The sequence below is a fragment of the Colius striatus genome, chromosome 13 (assembly GCF_028858725.1).
Source record: "Colius striatus isolate bColStr4 chromosome 13, bColStr4.1.hap1, whole genome shotgun sequence".
Taxonomy (NCBI): Eukaryota; Metazoa; Chordata; class Aves; order Coliiformes; family Coliidae; genus Colius; species Colius striatus.
In genome coordinates this window covers 18897069-18914442 of record NC_084771.1, presented here as the reverse complement: position 1 = coordinate 18914442, position 17374 = coordinate 18897069, and the positions used below count along the sequence as shown (strand labels likewise).

General features: G+C 33.6%; 1 protein-coding gene across 1 annotated transcript in view; it reads left to right on the top strand.

Moving 5' to 3' along the window:
- The window catches only part of LOC104557395 (connector enhancer of kinase suppressor of ras 2), a 163252-nt gene that overhangs the window by 90905 nt on the left and 54973 nt on the right, over positions 1-17374 (top strand). The window contains exons 7-9 of the mRNA XM_062006460.1: positions 1520-1579; positions 5397-5465; positions 15488-15634. Of these exons, the coding sequence (XP_061862444.1) occupies positions 1520-1579; positions 5397-5465; positions 15488-15634 (276 nt within the window). The remainder of the gene's footprint in view (positions 1-1519; positions 1580-5396; positions 5466-15487; positions 15635-17374) is intronic.

Sequence of the window (17374 nt, the reverse complement as noted above, 5' to 3'; positions counted from 1 at the left end):
CTCTTCCATCTAACCACATTTTATGAAAGGAATGTTAATACTTGTAAAAATTAATATGCATTTTTTTGGTTTTTACAAATGAAATAGCTTATAAATCAGTCTTGTTTAAGAGAACAAGTATTCACAGTGAGTCAAACCTAAAATGGAGTTTGAATGCAGAAGAGTTAAGCAATCTTATTCATTTTAGCCAGACTTTACTGTTAAGATTTAAATAAATTTTCTGAAATGGAATTAGTTTACATTAAGGTAGAAGTCACATTTTCTCATGATGAAAAATCAAGCCAGATTAAACTAAAGCAGGTTGCTCAGAGCCTTGTCCAGTCAAGTTTGGATCATCCCAATTCACACATTCCACAGCCTTGCTGACTTTATCATCCTCATGATAAAATTGGGTTCAAGAAAATATTCTTTTTTATTGAGTTCCAACGGGTGTCTCTTGCTTCTAATCCTCCCACTGTGCACTTTCAAGAAGAGTTTGGCTCTGTCTTCTCTATACCCCTACAATTTAGGTAGTTGTAGAGAGCAATATGATCTTACCTTAGTAGTATTTTTCCCTTTTGTGTGTGAGGGGGTTGGGAGAGAGGAGGGGAGTGTGTTTGTGTAAACATCCAGACTGAAGATCTTCATTACTGTTCAGGAATCTTGAAATTGATTTCTCTGAACAAAATGTTCTTTCTTATTTCTAGGGGCTCTAAACTTCATTTTGACTGCCAAGGTGATGCAGAAAGAATAATGAATCAGCAGTGCAATGTACCAATTAGATTAATTAGATTTCAAAATTTGATGGATAGCCATATTATATGGAGAGATATGAAGCTATGACCTTATACTTGAGAGGCAAGAATTCAAGCAATTGAATATCACTGACGTGTGTGTGTGTGCGTGTGTGTATGTGTGTGTGTGTGTGTGTATGTGTGTGTGCAGTAGATAGATACCTACTTAGGTTGCCTCTTTATATCTTGTCAATTGTCTCCTTGAAGTAAAATTCTTGCTGGACTAATTAAAAAGATCCTGCTAGTTCACCAAGCTCATTCTTCTCCATAAACTGGAAATATGAGCACTGGCTCACGTCTTTTCTGAGTTAGGCTATAGGTTCATTTTTTTTTTGAACCAGTAGCTCTCTAAAGACAGGGCATTTAAGTTTAAACACTATTCCTGTTTGTGATTTCCATTTCAATACTTCTTTTATGTCACTAGTATTAAAAAGAGGCCATGTTAAATATTTCAAGTAGTGAAAAGACACAGGCTTTTATGATGATGCTCAGTGTTGAATTCTGTTCAAAAAACACTTTTTTGAAATATTAAAAAGCCTGAAGTGAAAAAACTATCCTGTTTATAATGGATCTTGATACATAATTGTTTGACTTAGATTTACATGTGTTAATTGACTGTGGTTCTTTCCAGTCTGTTCAAATGTTGTGGTCCTTAAACTGGAATAAACATACTATTTTAATTATCATGCAAACACCTTTTATTTGTTTCCTGGAAATATGAATTGCTTTTCTTGCTCTTTTTTCAGGGAATGTATATCAAATCAACATATGATGGACTACATGTAATCACAGGAACAACTGAAAATGTAAGCTTCTTTATTCTAACAGAGTTTTACCATTTTCTGTACATCAGCAGTGCATTTTGTAATATGGAAAGTTGTTTTAAATCAAGCTGCTCTTTGTCAATACTTTTCTGTACATATATTACCTTTGTAAAAAGTTGGAACCCTTGAAAATAGACATATAAAAATATCTATGAATAAGTGACTAATAACTAACAATATAATGAAATGAAAATCTTGATCTTCTGTCCTCAATCGCTCTTCAAATACACCTCTCTAATAGTGTTCATGTATATGTTCTCTCTGGCACTGGAGTTTTTCTTTCCCTTTAAGTACTTTTTTTTCATGTAACAACATCATCATTAGTTTAAAATAATACCTGCAGTATTTAATTTTTCTTCCCTACTTCAGACAAATCTCTCAGAATATGGGACAGTTCAGGTTCATAAAAATATAGCAGTATTTTCCTGTCAGTGGAACACTAGAAATAATGTAACAGGACAAAAAAGAATCTGCCTCAGGTGTTTATATTGACCAGAGTAGCTTTTCTCTGAGCAGCCCTTAGTATGTGCAGACAGCTTAATTTATGCAATGAGTAAATATGGCCATACAAAAATTAATGTATTTTGCCAAGAATTTTTTGTTTTCTCCTTGATGGGATTTTTCTTATGAATTTGTTTGGTTTAATTATCAAATTAATTTTAAAATAATGTCAGAAAAATAATATTTTTAGAGATTATGTCTGCCCTAGAATTAGGTCATAGAAAAACAGTAGCTTCTGCATGTATAAGTAATTCAGTAAAATAAACTGTAAAACAAGAGATTTTAAAATAGTTGCATTATCAGCAATATGAGTGGATGTAAAAAAACACAAGTACTGAAGAAAGCTTAAAAAGTAATATTTGGTATCAGACAGAATATGGAATTATCTTCAATAAACCAGGAAGTTGTCAAAGCTAACAGCAATTACTGACCTGACTATCATTAAGAAAGGGGAAACTGGAAGTCAACAAACAGATGTTGGTCCATGAATAGAAGGAGACTGATGATTTGACATGTTAGTTAACAATCCAAATGATTCTTGTGTGAGCATGTATAAAAAGTTATTTTATATGAATAACCATTCCTGAAAGAATTGTATTAGGAAGAGTCAAGCACTATTGTATTTTCATATTTTCCATCAACTGTGTTAAAAATACAGAAGAAACCAAGAAAAAGATATTATATGTATGTAAAAAAAACCAAATTGATTTGAACTGCTGCAATCTAATTACTCTGACAGACTTTGTAATAGGATCCATCCCTTCTGTTGTTCATAGTGTTTTCATAGCTGTTTTTGTTCAGTCTTGGATCTGTCTGACATTGTATAGCTGGATAAATTACATGTGTAGATTTTTATACAGCTAATACTGAAATTATGTAATGCTGACACTCAAGGAACATAAAATCAGCCCTAAGTAGTTAGCCAAACATGCAGATACTTGCTGGCATACATCAGTGGTATGCTGGCCTATAATGGGGAGCTTCATGTTTGATATTTATTCTATTTGATTTATACATATATATTGAGTAGTATTGCATCATATAGTTTTTGTTTAGACACTGCAAACCCATGGAAATTCTTATGTTTTGTGTCACAATTTGTGAAGATAAGCCTAATGCAAATTACACTTAAATTTTATTTGCTTGTTTATGTTAATGCCACTGGCGGCAGTAAGAAGTCTTAAAATAACTATATGTGTATCTGGGTCTTGAAATGTGTGAATGATCCATCATGATTACATTGGAACATATTTTGTTCGTAGATTGAATTACTCATGCTATAATTAATACATTTTCTACTGTAATTCTAATTCATTTTAGAAATATAAAGCAGTCTGTAGGGAAAATATTTCTATATTTTTATAATTGAAATTCACAAGAGGAATTACCAAAGTGCCAGCCACTAAAATGTTTCTTTTCATTTTGACTAAACCTCAGACATCAAAACTTTTTGATAAGACACCACTAGAAGAGGTTGCTTCTTTGTTTTTACTAAAAGTGTAATCACAGGAGCAGATAGACCAGTTTCAAAGATGTTTAATTTCTGGCATTTCAGCAAATTGATTTTTCATTCTTTTTGAAGGGATAATTGACCTCAGAGCCAATGTTTAATTTTAAAAGATAACAATTAGCTCAGCCTCATCAAAATCATACAAGCAACTAAGAAGAAAGAATCAGGCCTCTATTTTTCCAGCCAATGTCAACTAGAGATAAACATTATGAATAGTAATGTTTACTTCAGTTTCCTGCTTACCCTTCATTCACTGTATAAAACAATCAAGTTTGTATTTGACTTCTAGAAATGTATTTGCTACAAGTTTAGTCCTGTGTAAAAGAGCTATCTCCCAAAATGCTGCGAGTTTCCACTAGAAGGAGAAGGTAACACTGGAGCCAGGTAGATTTTCACAGCATCCTATAAAGTATATAGGTAAAAGCCTGTTTATGTTACTGCAGAAGGACTCAGATGGCAGGAGTTGGTATCTGGCTGTAGTGACCAGGTAGTTTAGCTTAAGGCCTGGACTCTCCGCTACAGAAGACACAGAAGCCCTTACTAAAGGACTTTACTGCAAGTATTGATTGGTACACAGTGAGGTCATGAAAATAATCTTTTACAAGTCACCTTGAGTTTAGATAAATCTTTTCTTCTTTCTCATTTGACACCTGGCTCTCATGCCACAAGCAATTTATGTTATAGGCTAGCTCCAAAAGACATCCAAAAGAGGAACTCCTTCAAATGTATTAGAGCTAGATCAATCCCTAGCTGCTAGTGGCTCTTTTTCTGGCTTGCCTAGGAGTCTGCTTACTTGGACAGAGAGCTTGAACTGTTACTGAAAGAGTATTTTGCTTTAAATGTTACTGCATTTTGAGATGGGACAATCTTTCTTACCCTCTCTCTGACTCCATATCTAACAAGTAGAGTAAACATTCAACCTTCTCCAAATAAGGTGTCTTGAATTCTCAGTTCTTTGCTTCTGAGTATGATAGTCGGTGTCCTGTATATCTTATCAGATCTGTTTTCATTTAAGCATTTGAAAATGTTTTGCTAAATAGCAGTTAACCATGTTCAAGCGGCTTTGTAATGGGTTTTAATCCATTTTAATGTGACCTGAAATGCCTAAATCTAGGATAAAGGAGTTTCAGCTCATCAATCCCAAAAGTATGTGGATGATATATATAGAACAGTGTGAGTATACATGTATATAAAAATAAAATCTAAAGAGCTAGTCTGTTACCATCATTACCCATTTGTAAATCACCACTTCTTGTCTTCAAATGGTTAATACAGTTCTGTTGTGGAAGTGCTGGAGCTGTAGTGTATTTGCAGAGTATCTTCAGTGCACTTAAGCAGTAAAACTGCTCTATAAAGGACTCAGAGCCCTGCTTTGCTCCTACATGCATGGCTGGTCTGGCCCTGTCCCTGGCCATGTACTAAACTAAGTATTTCTTGATTTAACAGATTTACTTCTATGTGATGTAAATTCACTATGTATTCCCAGCAAGACTGTGACTGCTTACACTCCCCACAGAGAGGTAAAGGTAGAATAGTTCAACTAGTCAAAAGGATTGTTCATAGCCAATGGAAGCGGGATTTTATATTACTTCATCAAATTACCATCTGTCACGAGAAAAAATAGTTCCTTATAGATGCAAATTTTATAAATATGAGCACTTATTGGTATTTGATAGCCATAATACTTTGGGCACAGCTTTCTTGCCTCCTTCAACGTTCATTGCTTAAATTGCTACTCTTCCCCCTCCACACTTGCCATGTAAAGTTAATTATTATCTCTTGTTTTAGTCTCCTGCTGACCAGTGTAAGAAAATCCATGCTGGTGATGAGGTGATCCAGGTCAACCATCAGACTGTGGTAAGTATTTTGGAAATTCTATTCTGCAGGCTTTGCCTATTCCCATTGCTAAAAAGGTAATCATTTTCGTTGGAAGGTAACTTTGCCAACCTAAATTATTAAAATGTAATAACCACTGCTTATGCTTAACAAGAAAAGGCACAAGTTGAATCAATAACCAGCCCAGAATGATTAAGCCAAATTTACATTTTGCACAGCTGCTGTTTCAATGTGATACTCTTTATACGAGGAGATCCCAGAATATTTCATTGAAGTTCTTAGACTTCTCATTACAAATATGCCAGCTACTTTAACTTTTTCTCTGAAACAGAGTGCTGCTTTCTTTTTAATACAGGATTCAGATTTAAAATGTAGAAGTGCTGTACCAGCCATAATTTTCCATTTTTTCCATAACATTTGAAATCTGTTGGGGAAAAAGGACCATAATGATTAAAGTGTTGATAGATATCTGACCGATTTTGCTTTTGTGCTTTCTTGCATGCAGACTTTATATACATAAATATATATATTACATAAATTTCTTTATATATATATAATTAGTGAAACTATTAATCTGTTTAAAGTCACATAAGCATGTATATGAAGTGTATACTGAGCCTAGTGCATTCCAATAAATTATTTGGGTACAGTTAAATGTGCCTACCATTGCATTTTGTTCACAGATGCACTGTTTACTGTATGTATACAAAACTACATTTCATTTTATGTAAAAATTTTGGACCAGCATGTTTCTGCAGCATTCACGAAATTTTGTCCTGACTTAAAACACACATGACTTCATGTGAAGGACTTATTTATTTATTTATTAGATCAAATTCTTTTTAATCGAGCTGTAAAAGCCTATCAGAGCCTCATCCAAGGTGGAATGATTATATTTTTCTTTCTATTTTGTGGTGACACAAGCTGCTTCCTTATAAGTGATGTTAGTTCCAATGTTGATGATGACTGAAAAAAAAGCAATTATATTTTGTCCCAGTACTATCTTATGTCATAGAGACTGTCTCTTTTAAAAGAAATACAATTTCATGTTGCAGAAGGATAGAAGCAGTGCTGCTGGAACTACAGGTGAAAAGACCATTTGTATTTGTTTCTCAGGCATGAGTAGTGTTGCGACAATGACAAAGTGCTCATAATTTAGCCATGTACCTTTGCCTTGCTTAACCACATCTCCAAACTCAGCAGCAGCAAAGTTTCTGTCGTTTGTGTGAGATGGAAATATAAAAGTATATTAAAATCTTATGATTAGAGAGAATTTCTTTTTTCTTGAAAAGAAGTATAATTTATTCATTCACACTTTAAATGTTAATGGAACATGCATCTCATCTATACTAGAGAGGTTCTATAAGTTGTCATAGTTACAAGTTGAAATACGCTTCCTCTATCAAATCTACTCTTCAAGTGACAAACCTGATTTAATCTTTCTTCCCATGAAATACTCTTATTCACCTATTCAAGAATTGGCTTTCTGAATAGCAACTCTTTTCATGTGTGTTATTACAACAGGCCCAAGGTGTTTGATACTTGTAATCCCTTTCCAGCTAAGGGTACATCACCAGCATCTGAGTCAAGGGTAATGAAACATCTTTTTCTAAAAAAAATAAATCAGTATTCATTATTCATTCTGAAGTTTATAACAGGCTAAAAGGGAAATGGCAGAAACGTATTCTGCCTTTGAAATGGCTGGGAAAGTCTCATTCTGTCTTCGCCGTGGATTTGGAAAGTCAGACAGTAATATTGTTTGCATGTTTCAAAGGTATATGTCCAATCCTCTTGGGGAAGTTTTAATATTTTAAGGATCTCTTTGATATTCAGAGTGCTCTTTAAGTCAGTTCTGGTATGTCTTGCTGTGAACTACACTTAGCTGTGTTCCCTTTTCACTCAAGTTATCACAAATTGTGATGATCAATATCATGCTCATAATTATTATTTCCATTAGTGGACTAGAATAATTCAGAGGCAACAGGTCATTGAATTTCCAGGCAGTCGATTTTTTAATATTAGCAAGACTAGATGATAAAATGAGGTGTAAGGCATTTTCAATTAATGACTGAGAGTGGAGGGGTGGAAGGTAGTAACCTTACAAAAGAAAGTCTTGCATACCTGTGGTACTCTTGCAGGGTTTCCAGAGCTAAAAACTGTCTTGCTCACCTAGTTAAGAGGATCATGGGTTTATGTGTGCATAAAGTCTTCCCTACAATCCACCATTTCCTCCTACTAGCCTTTGTCTCCACAGACTAGTGAAAACGAGTACTAGTAGATGTAAAATTGTAAAAGAGAGATACAAAGCAGTTGAAAATTCTACTTAGCCGTTGTTCAGCTCACCTACTTTGTACTTCTCTCACCATGTTCTCAAGGTGTTTCTCTTGCCTAATTAGTAATGCCATTTTTGCCATTAATTTGATTTCTAGACTAGAGATTAAATTCTTGCTTCTTTTTATCTTTTTTTTCTTCCTTTCTCTCTCTTTCTTTTATTCAATATTTTATTCACTTTTTAAATAAAAGTGCAACAAAAGTTTGCACTGGTTTGTAACCAGGCTTGATTTTTCCCTTTGCTTTGTTCTGGAGGTAAAACAGGTAGAGTGTTTCTTTATTTCTCTAATGTATTCTTTTATTCAATTTATTTCATATGAATCATTTGGCATTGCCCTGTGAAGAAGAAAATTCTTACGTTTCATACCCTAAGTACTTCCCAGAATTTTACTTATATTACAGAATTTTCAACATTGATAGTTAAAATATTATTTACCATATATCTATCTGATGGAATCTATGATGTTCAGTCTCATGATTGTTTTCCATACAGATTATGCTTAAAACATTAAAAACCTAGGTGATAAAAATGGAGGTGTTGGTGTTATTCCTGCTTTTACCTTTCATTGGTAAGCCAGGCTCCATGCTTTCATAAAATGTATTCACAGGTTGTTATACAATGTAAAGATGCAGAAATATACTTTCTTCAGATATTTGTATGCTTCAGAGATTCTACTTCCAATAGATTTTATCTTTGACCTAATGAAGACATTTTATTAAGACTGAAGCTTCTGTAGCATTTTCGCAATGTATCAAATATAAATCCCATTCAACACAAAGTGTTTTGAAAGAATCTAGTTCTGAAAATGACTAGATATAGTAATTTTGTATTGCCACTAGTGAGAATACTTTCCTGATTAGAGAAAGTATAGTTCTCTTTTAATAGATTCTAATCCTATAACTGACTCCTGGCATCTTTTTATCTGATTTTGACTGAACTAGGCCAATGTATTTCCTAGATAAATTCACATTCACTCATTTAGTGAGATTATTTCAGTTTTAAAATTTTCATTGATGTTCACACAACCTGTAATAAATTCTTCTGGTAGTTAATTATTCTCATTGCTGGAGGAAAAAAAAAGTCTTTTTATTTGTAGTCTACATTTGTCTGGCACAAGCTTCCAGTCTTTTGATCTTGATATATTTTTATCTATTAGATTGGAGAGTAGGTTTCTCATTTAGCTATTTTCAGGATGCAATCACATTTCCTCTTCACTTTTTTTTTGTAAGCTAGATAATTTGAGCACTTTCAGTCTGTCATCCTAATGCATGACCTTTCTCAATACCCTCTTTACATTCCCAGCTCTAATACTTTGCATATTTAACGCTGAGTTACAGAGCTGGCCAATGAAAGCATTCATTCATGGGTAGTGCAGTAATCTGGTGTTAAAATAGTATAAATGAGACCACATCGGTGTTCCCATTACCAACTAGACATTTTCTCCTTTTAAAAGGCTTGTGTTCAGTTTTCATTCATACATAGGCAAAAATAAAACCAAGAGGACTTTGGTTTCTTCATTTAAATTTAATTTTTACTTTCCACCAGGAAGTCCATTTTAAGAAAAGATTCATTCCCAGTTTTGAAACTATGAGAGAAATAATCTTTTAAACAAATTTAAGATGATGCAGACTTGGAAATAGTTGTACCATCCCCACATTTAACTGGAGTCAGGATATAACAGTCATTATATAACATAACAATTGGAAGTGTTAGAAATAAAAGATTTACTATGTGCAATCTGGTCTAACCAAGGAACATTCTGTAATACAATTATAAAGATCAAAGAAAAAATAATAGTACTTTAAGCAAGAAATTAATTAAATCAGGGGATTCACCACTTGCTGTTAAAATAATTCAATCATTATCCAGTTTCCCTATTTGCTTTTCTGCTTGTCTTTCTTGCTTATTAGATTTTAAGAAAACAGGGTAAGAAACTTATTTTTAAAATTTTACATGCTAAATTGCTGTCACACTAACTTTATTTTGCTCTGTAGTATTTATTTTGCTCTGTAGTATTTATTTTTGTCTGCTAGTGCTGTGGAGATGCTTACTTTGTCTTTTATAAAACTATACGGAAGTGCTGAATATGTCACTATACATATATGTGTTTGCAAATTAACCATTACACCTTAGATATAAAAAGGCAAAATTTACTACTCAACCCTTTGCAAAAATTTGTAGGTGATTTAGAGAGGAAAGGATAAGTAAAGTTACGAAGGAAAATGGAATGTTAGGTGAAATGCAACATCAATTTATGAAAATTTAATTGTCTTAATGTTCTACCTTTCACAATTCTTCAAACAGAAATATTAAAGATCCAAACAAATATTGATCTAGCTGCCTGATCATCTGTAAAGTATTTGGTGTACTTCTGTATTGAAATGTGTTTGATAAACTAAGGAAAGCTGACTTTTCAGAAAAATGAAAATTGGGTTTTTTTGAGGATTAGAATATGAAAGTTATTTGATAGGACAGAGAGCAATAACAGTGCTTTTAGTAATTCCTGATGAAAGATAGATGTTACTCAGGAGCAACTGGCAAGACTCCAGAAGTCAGAATGTAGCAATTAATCCCAAATCAACTGAGTATCATAAAGGTGATGTGACTGAAAATGGCAAAGATGAATTTGGAATTAAGCAGGAAGAGGTTTCTGGGAGAAATAGTTTTTATGCCATTGTCTTGACATTGGTAATACCTTGTCTGAAATACTGTGTGACATTCAGGTCATTTACAGTCATCAAAGGTGTGCAGAATATTTAGAAATGTAATGGGTAAAAAGAAAAATGCATCATCTGTCTCATATGAAGAGAATTTTGTTAAGGATCTCCATTTACTTAACTCAGCCAGCTAGGTCTGAGGTAGAATTCCTCTTTCTTTTTTTAGACAGATGCTATAAAGACTAGAAAGAGAAAGAACTCTTTAAGATAAAAAACTATGTTGTGCAAGAGCAAGCCTCCATACAAATATCTGTAAGTAAATCTGTGATGTAATTTAAGAGATCTGACTATGATGGTGTTTGAAGAACTGATGAAAGTGTTTACATCATAGTTGTCTGCAGTTGTGTAAAGGAGTAAACAAATAGATACAGTAACCTAGAATGCCTCTTTCAGTTCTAACACTATTACTTTGCTGTGTAAAGGTTTTGTTACGTTATCTCTAAATAGCTGTTGTTTTTAACTAATGTAGTTGTATTTTTATACTCAATGTTATTCTTTTGAATGAAATGGAAAGACAAAAGATGTCATTCTGTTTCCAACCAAATTGCCATATTACTTATTCTCAGGAATTTGCCTTTCAAAAAGGTTTAATAATGCATGTCTTCCAGTAGCAGATTTTTCATCTTCTTGGAATCCTGCTGTATTTCTCCATTAGGTAATGAAAATAATTATGTAAGATAGTGGGAGAACATTTGTTTTTCCATGATCATTTATTGTTAGTAACTGTTAGGAGTCAATTTGCTACAGGTATTAATGATGAGCTTCCCATTCAGCGACAGAAAGTAGTCTTATGATCTTCCAGCACATTTTTGTCTAATAATAATTTCTTATTTCCATGTTAATCAAAGCAATTCCCTTGATTAATTCCCTAAGTGAATTATAGACTTAAAATAAGAAAGCATGATAGTCTGTTTCCTTAACAAAAAGTAGTTTGCACAAGCCGCCCTTTATTTTTTTTAATACAAGTGTGAAGAGAGGTCATACTCTTGAGATTCAAGTCAGTATCCAGATGGCTTTGCTTATGTATCTGAAGAGCCTTGAGGGGAAACATCTGTCCTGGTTCACGTAAGGGTTATTGCAGTTAAGGCAGAATTACTTGTTTTCAGGTGGTATGCAATATAGTGTGTTCTAAATATTTAGAAAATATTCTGTACTAGTGATTTTTGGATCAAATGCCTCACAAGGTAGTTCTTAAGTTCCTGTTTAGTTAGTTCTCTGTCTCTCTCCCCATCCTAGGTAACATTAAAGCTGTCATAGGATACAGTGAGTAGAAAATGCACAAATCTCACAGATTAAGGGGTAACCTCCCTCTCTCCTGGGAGGTACACTCTGTATTTTTGCATTTTTAGGAACTTTTTAATTATTCAGAGTCCTGATAGATATTTAGAGTTTGATAAGGCAGTGAAGGAACTGAGGAACCACATTTCTGCTTCATGCCCAGAGTTTTCAGGAAAAGCAGGGGAAGGAATATAGGTGTTCTACACCGTCAGAGCTGTGTCTTCTAAATTGGTACCATAACAAATCTGTATGATTTTTTTAAGAAAGTGGCATGGAGGTGAACAGCTGTTAGGTAATTCTGACTACTGGAATTCTTAGGTAAGTACCATCATTTTCAACAGTCCAGGATGCCATTGGCCTTCTTGGCCACAAGGGCACATTGCTGGCTCACGTTTAGCTTATTATCAATCAGGACTCCCAAGTTTCAGCCTGCCTTTAATCCTCTTCAGTGAGATGTTTTGCATTCTTCCAATTTCTTCCATATTTGGCATTTAACTTTTTATTTAAAGGCTAAAATTAAGAAGCCTAACATTTTAAACCAGTAAATATCAAAGTTGCTATGATTCTAATCAACTATGTGCATATCCCTGTGGTAGCAACTCTTATTGCTGGCACCTGACTGTGTTTTGTATGTTCTTTGAGTTATGAAGTAAGACCATAGAGGCAAGTAGCTTTCCACATTTTAGGTTTCATAGGCCCAGTTTATAAAGAGATAACAAAAAAGGCACCTTATTTTGAAAATATGTTTAGCAAAGAACACTACCCCATGTCTAGAGCCTTACTATGATGTGTAAATTTGACCTAGTGGTGTCCTGAATTTATGGATTGCAATGAAATCTCTATCCTAATTGTTCCAATTTAATTTCTTCAGGAAAATTTCAAAAGTACCAAAATAGGGTATTTTTTTCTATTCATTAGTCTAATTTTAATGTTAACTTTCACTGATGAGTGAAATATCTGAAACATAGAATCTGATTAACTGATTGTATATGTTAAAAATCTTAAAGGAGTGCCATACCCTTTTCTTTAATGTATCTTACCATAGCTAGAAGCCAGTAATTGCTATTAAAGACTGAATCTTTAAGAATGAATGTCAAAATCCATCTCAAGGATTGGTTTTCAACTAAGATCTTTAATCCACTGTAATGACTTCTATTTTTTCAAAGATATTTTTAGTAATACAATTTATAATAACATGTCCAAATTCCTAAGAGCATTTTATCATCGCTTAGTAGTAATGACTGCAGACTGTTCTCTAATAGATCTTGCTATTTAATGGTTTTGTCATTAAGGTTCTCATTGGAATAATTTATCATTAACTTAATTATTTATCATTTTTTTCTAAAAGAAGCTCATGGAACTTTAAAGATTTCAGCATTCTGAAAATGACATCGATCTACAAAAATAAAAAATAGTTCCTTTTTAATTCTATAATTGAATCAAAAGATATAGCCTCTGTCATTTTATGAACAAAGAATAAATGAGAAGAGGTTGTTTGGAATGCAAGTTGACATATTTGCATTTGTTTGGCTGTGGCCTGTTTCTAATTCCTACTATTTTCCGGTTTCCTGTGGCCAGTACATTTTTAGTAAGTTTTCAATAGAGCAGCAATATTAACAATAGGACTTTAAAAAGCAATTAAAATCCTTTTTAGAATCACAACACATATTGCAGTGCTTTCCAAGCTGAATGTTCACACTTGGAAGCCTGGCTTTGGCCCACTGTGGAGACAGGCTAGTACCTTACAGGTTTTATCTTAGCTTCTCCTCAGCCCTTGTAAGAGGATTTTGATGGAAATCTCTTCAAGGTTGCCTTTATTATTTTCTCTCTACCTTTATGTATAATCAGATATTATCTTCCCCTAAAAGAGGAAGATTAATTATTAATTATACCTGATATAACATGGTGATATATCTAGACTGCTCTGATTCTGGCACCGAAATCCTTCTCTTGTTTGCTTGGGTTGTTTTTCCTTGTGTTTTTAATAGCAATGGGAATACAAACTTTGGTCAGAAAGGCAATTATAATTAAGATGTTATAGTGAACTCTGACAAGTCAAACATAGTCAAAAAGCATTGCAAATATAACGGCATATAATGCTTGCATATACTTGTTCAGTTACTACTCTTCTACTCCCTAAGCTTTTCATTCCTAAATATTCACCTGAAGGCTGCTGCAATTTGGCCTTAGAAAGTTTGTGTCTGTGGAAGTGCTGTACCAACACAGCATTCTAATTCCTGTTCAGTACAATTCTGCTTGACACTAGGGCTTTAAGACTTGTGGTAGCTATAACATTTATGACAGGTCTTTACTGTGGTCATTTATTACTACTATAAAAATCAGCCATTTTTGGAACAGAAAATGGAGGGAATAGTTTCATGCAGCACTTTTAGAGATGCTGAGGGCTCAGCTTTTCTGTAAAATAAACTGACTTTTGAAAAAAAGATTCAGAACTGTTGGTTAAGCAGAACTGTTGGTAGGAAGTAACCATCAGTGTTCAAATTAAAACCTGATTCACCTAAGTATGTTTTAAAAAGGCTGCAATACCTAAAAAGGTAAGGAGAGGGTCTATCCCACACCTATTCAATTTCCTTGAATGGCAAATCTAGAAATCATGAGTGAATAGAAGAAAGTGTCAATAAATAAGGCTAGGAAAATCCTATACGTCCTCTCTATAAATAGTTATTCATGTCTTACTGTTCCCAAGATCTAAATGTGAACCAGGAGCCTAACTGTCACTTGCAAGTGGTGACTCCTTCAAGTAATTCCTTTCAAGCAATTTCACTGATTTCAGGGATGTAACTTGAAGAAAGAGTGACTGAGGTTAAGAAAAATGTGAATTTTTATTGATTTACTTTCTCTTATGAAGGTACATATCTGACTGTTTTGATGCCTTTTTTATTGTTTGTTTTTTCTTGTGTACCTATGCAAATATGGATAGAAATTCAGCAGCACTTCAATGTGTAAGAAGTTATTTATCCTCAACATCTTTATATGCTGTTATTTAAATTATTGCTCTGTTTTTTAAAAATCTCAACCATTCAGGACAATAGGATAGTGTAAACATTCTTTTTTTATAAAACTCCTATAAAAATACATTTTTTGTTTTCATAAATAAATGGTTCATGCTAAATTCATGTTTAAACAATCAAGAATCACAGAATCTCAAGAGCTTTTTTTGAGTCGTACATATAAAAACCTTGCAGCGCTAGTGATGTTCTTTTTATGTCTGTTTACAATTTACAGGGACCTGAACTACTCAGTTCTAGCAGGGACTGTATAGATATATCAAATAAATGATCATTTGTCTTCTGTTAGGACCTTAAAGCTGTTACATGTACATTACATATGTTGCTATAACATAGCCTGTCTTCCTCTTTGGCAGCAAATGTTTCAAATCAGGATCCAAGTTGAAATTATTTCATGACTTCTCATCCTCATCATTTGAATTAAAATGTAAAGTGATCTCACAAATTCTTAAAAGGTAGAGAGTGTTCACTGACACTTTATTTTATTGAGAAACATAGCTTAAAAAAAAGAAACTTCAGCAGCATCATTTCAATGCAATAGAAGCAATCAGACACAGCTCATAAAAACTGCTTATGTTTGCAAAGAGTGGGATGTAATAGACCTTTATTTTGGTTAACAGAAGACTTCCCTCACATTCAAAGTTAAACAGAAAGCTTTCAAAATTCAATTATGGAATTTTTCCTTAGGTTGGTTGGCAGTTAAAGAACCTAGTGAATGCCTTGAGGGAAGACCCAAATGGAGTGATTTTAACCTTGAAAAAACGTCCTCAGAATACCCTGGTTTCTGCTCCTGCCCTTCTGAAGAATGTGAGGTGGAAGCCTCTTGCACTTCAGGTAAGAAAGCTGTCACAAAGCTGGTGTCACGGCAACTCTGTTACTCTGTTTAAGAGAAAACACTAGAATTTTTCCTTCCAGTTAAAAGAATCCTGTAAAAAGTCCCAAATCCCTTTGAAACAGGTGCTGAGATAAGTATGTGTGGCAATACTATATGTGTAAATAGATTGATTTTCTCTGTATCTTTTGTGAAGTTGCGAGCCACAGGAATTCATAGAAGGAAAGAAAATTTAGAGATGGGGTTACCAAACAAAAAGACAGTTTAAAATTCAGTAGCTTGTTTTAACTGATAGAGGCAACATTGGCTCAGTTTCCATTATTTCACAGTCTATTAGAACTACTTCTTTGTAATCAAGGGTGTCATACCTTAAATTTCAGGAAAAATTTGCTTCTGTTCCACATCTCTAACCCAGTTTGAGTTTTTGATAACAGTGCTAATAGGACCCCTGTTATTTTCTGCATATTTATTACTGAAAAAAGAATAAGGTAATAAAGTAAGTGAAAATACACGGAACTGGTTTTGTGTGAATCAACAGATTCTGTTTTGGTAATGTGTCCTCTTCTGATGCCCCAGAACACAAGAACCCCTGAGTATCAAAGAATGCTTGAAGTGTTATCCTCACTAGGATGTGTTTCTTCTACATCAGAGAATATAAATCACTCTGGAAAACAAAAAGAGTACTGACACTGTTACTTCTTAATAGTAGATTTTGTAACAATATATTTAAAACCAACTTTAGGTCATCTTTAGCATCTTTAGTCTTCATGCCACAGAGGCAAGTTCAAGTGTTAGGACCTGTATATATTTAAGGACACTGTTTTGGAGTTTGTCTGTTTCCTACAGTTCTCACCTGGATCTAGTAGAATTTATTATTGTGATTAATGACTTGGAACTACTAGAATTCAATTTCAAGATGATACTAAAGGTTATGTTTCCTGGACAGCTGACATAACAGCTTGATGCTGCTGGAAAGCAGTGATCTCACTTCCCTCTCCCTGTTCTTGGCTGCAGAATGTCCCCGCCTTTGTATGACTTTGGCATTGTTTTAAACTCTCTAGATCAGTTTAATTTGTTGAATTGGTAGGAAGGCTTCTAGTTTTATTTATTTTTCTAGAGTTTTCTACCACTAATGAATTACATTGGTGCTGTCAGAGGTTATTGACAAACTTTCAGAAATAAGCAGAAGACACTCAGCACAGATTGGAGGTTTCCAATTTGGATGAAAGTAACCAATGTAGTATTTGGAATGACCAGTTAAACGACAATCAGTAGAAAAAAATCTCAGCTAAAGTAGCTCAAAACTGAAAACAATTCAGCAGATGTCAGAGTGTCACAAAATAGGACAGTGTATATAGATGTGCTATGTTTCATAGGGTGTTACATATATGTTTACATACATGGCTATATGTAAAGGACCATGACAAATAACACATGCAGAGCAATTCTTCCATTCTTATTTACTGTTTTTAAAAGAAGAAACAGAATCTGTACAGAGTTAGAGAAGGAACAAAGGAAGTAGGATTTAACTTGAAATTCAGAGGCTAGAAATAATATTTGTTAACTCGGGTTGGTGTGCAGCAAGAATTTTTTACATAAAATTTGTCATGATTTATATTATGCCAAAGCCCCTCTATGTGGTGGTGTTAATGTTTCCACAATCATTTTGTTTAAAATTATGCCATATATTTAATTTATTAATTATTAATAATGCAGAACCTGTAAATCTTTGTAAAATTTTT